The 1,666-nt window shown below is 35.2% G+C and overlaps 1 protein-coding gene across 1 annotated transcript in view; it reads right to left on the reverse strand.

The window, feature by feature from the left end:
- Positions 1–313: 313 nt before the first annotated feature.
- The window catches only part of BIRC6 (baculoviral IAP repeat containing 6), a gene marked incomplete at both ends in the record, with an annotated part of 59,034 nt that continues 57,681 nt past the window's right edge, over positions 314–1,666 (reverse strand). The window contains one exon of the mRNA XM_010072658.1: positions 314–510. Within this exon, the coding sequence (XP_010070960.1) occupies positions 314–510 (197 nt within the window). The remainder of the gene's footprint in view (positions 511–1,666) is intronic.

The raw sequence follows: 1,666 nt of genomic DNA on the forward strand, positions 1-1,666 counted from the left end.
ATTATTTATGATTATAAAGATAATTAAGAGTATACAGTCATTTATTATTTATAATAATAAATCTAAAATAAAATTCTATAATCTGCTTTGAGAACTGAATCTCACTTAACCATAAAAGACCCACTGAGGGTACACTTACATGTTCAACTCAACGATAAGCAAGTACGGCTTTCTAGCACATCAGCAACTTTCTATTACTGCCCCCTCCAAGATATTTTATGAATGAACAGAAGCAAGGCAAACAGCACACTAAATTCATGCATTTGTTCCAGAAGGACATAGCACAATTTTCAATACTGATTTTTTCACTCACTTGCTGAATTACATCAGGATAAAGCATCGGGAGTCTCTCTGCGATTAGGGCCAATCCACCCATTCCTGCAAAAACTTGCAGCGGAGACTGAATGGGACAGGTTTCAAGAAGAGATTCATCTAGTACGGTATCCATACACTCATCCCCAGGACTGATTGCTTCATCTTCAGGGCAAGGTCCCAGTAAATCTGCATGTTCTAGAAAAACACAGGGATAAAATAAATTAATACATCATCATCAATATTGTATTTATTTCTTCGCCCTCACTTAAAAGTGTACTTCAACAGTAGCAGCTCCTTCTTAAGTAAAACCTGAGTCAAGAACCTGAAATGAATGAGTACAAGAGTATCAAGAGAAAATAAAAGTATTCACGATACCTTTTGCCAATGATGGCACATCCATGTCATAACTTGGGATTATTTATACAGGGTTACACGTTAATTATTAGAATTTTCTTTTATTAGAATTTGATCCATGCCTTCAAAATTTTGTTAAATTTGGTAGTATGACATTTTTTAACACTTTCATCTAGGAGGTAAGTTTGTTACTCTCTGATAAAGAGTTTAGGGTTAAAGAAAGCAAAGATAACCTTACTTAAATTAGTCTTGCTTTTTCCTCAAAAATGCAGAACAATAATTTTTTTTAGTTTCTACTTTCCCATCATTATAACTCACCATCCATAAAGTCCTATCAATGAACACACCTATCATTCTCATATCTCCTCTGTGATGTGTCAGAATTGCCCCTCTGACAAAGCTGTGAGATGTAATTCTATTCTTCCCCATAAAAGAGATCAAGATCTCTATTTTCAACATTCCACTAGCCTCCCTCCTCCCAGTTTATGACTAAGAACTGCAATATCTTGAACAACGGACAAAAAAAAGATCATTTTATAGAATGATGCACACGAGTTGTATATACAGAACCCTACCACAATTCACTCTGCCACAAATTAACCTTCTGCTCATTACCCCAGGCAAACCTCGGAGTGAATATTCAATTTATTTGATCTAAAGAACCTGTATGGCAGACTATGTTGTTAAATGCTATAATGCAGTGGTCCTCAAAGTCTTCACAGTATACCCACATCAAAAGGCAGCACAGATCCAGTGGTCTCAGTGTCTCTTTGCTGTGAGCAGTCTGTCACTGAGCTGAAAATCCATGATTATAGTGTTTTTATGCACAAAGGCTATCATTTATTATATCCTTGTAAAAACAAAGAAGCACATTAAAGCATAATTCATGCAGCTACCAAAATCAACTTCTTAAATTTTAAGTTTTAACCGCATATAGGTTATCTTTTAAAACCTTTTGTTCCCTAATTTGAAAGGGAATAGGAAACAGCAGGTCTTT

This window comes from Pterocles gutturalis, unplaced genomic scaffold (assembly GCF_000699245.1).
Source record: "Pterocles gutturalis isolate BGI_N339 unplaced genomic scaffold, ASM69924v1 scaffold23117, whole genome shotgun sequence".
In the NCBI taxonomy this organism is placed as follows: Eukaryota; Metazoa; Chordata; class Aves; order Pterocliformes; family Pteroclidae; genus Pterocles; species Pterocles gutturalis.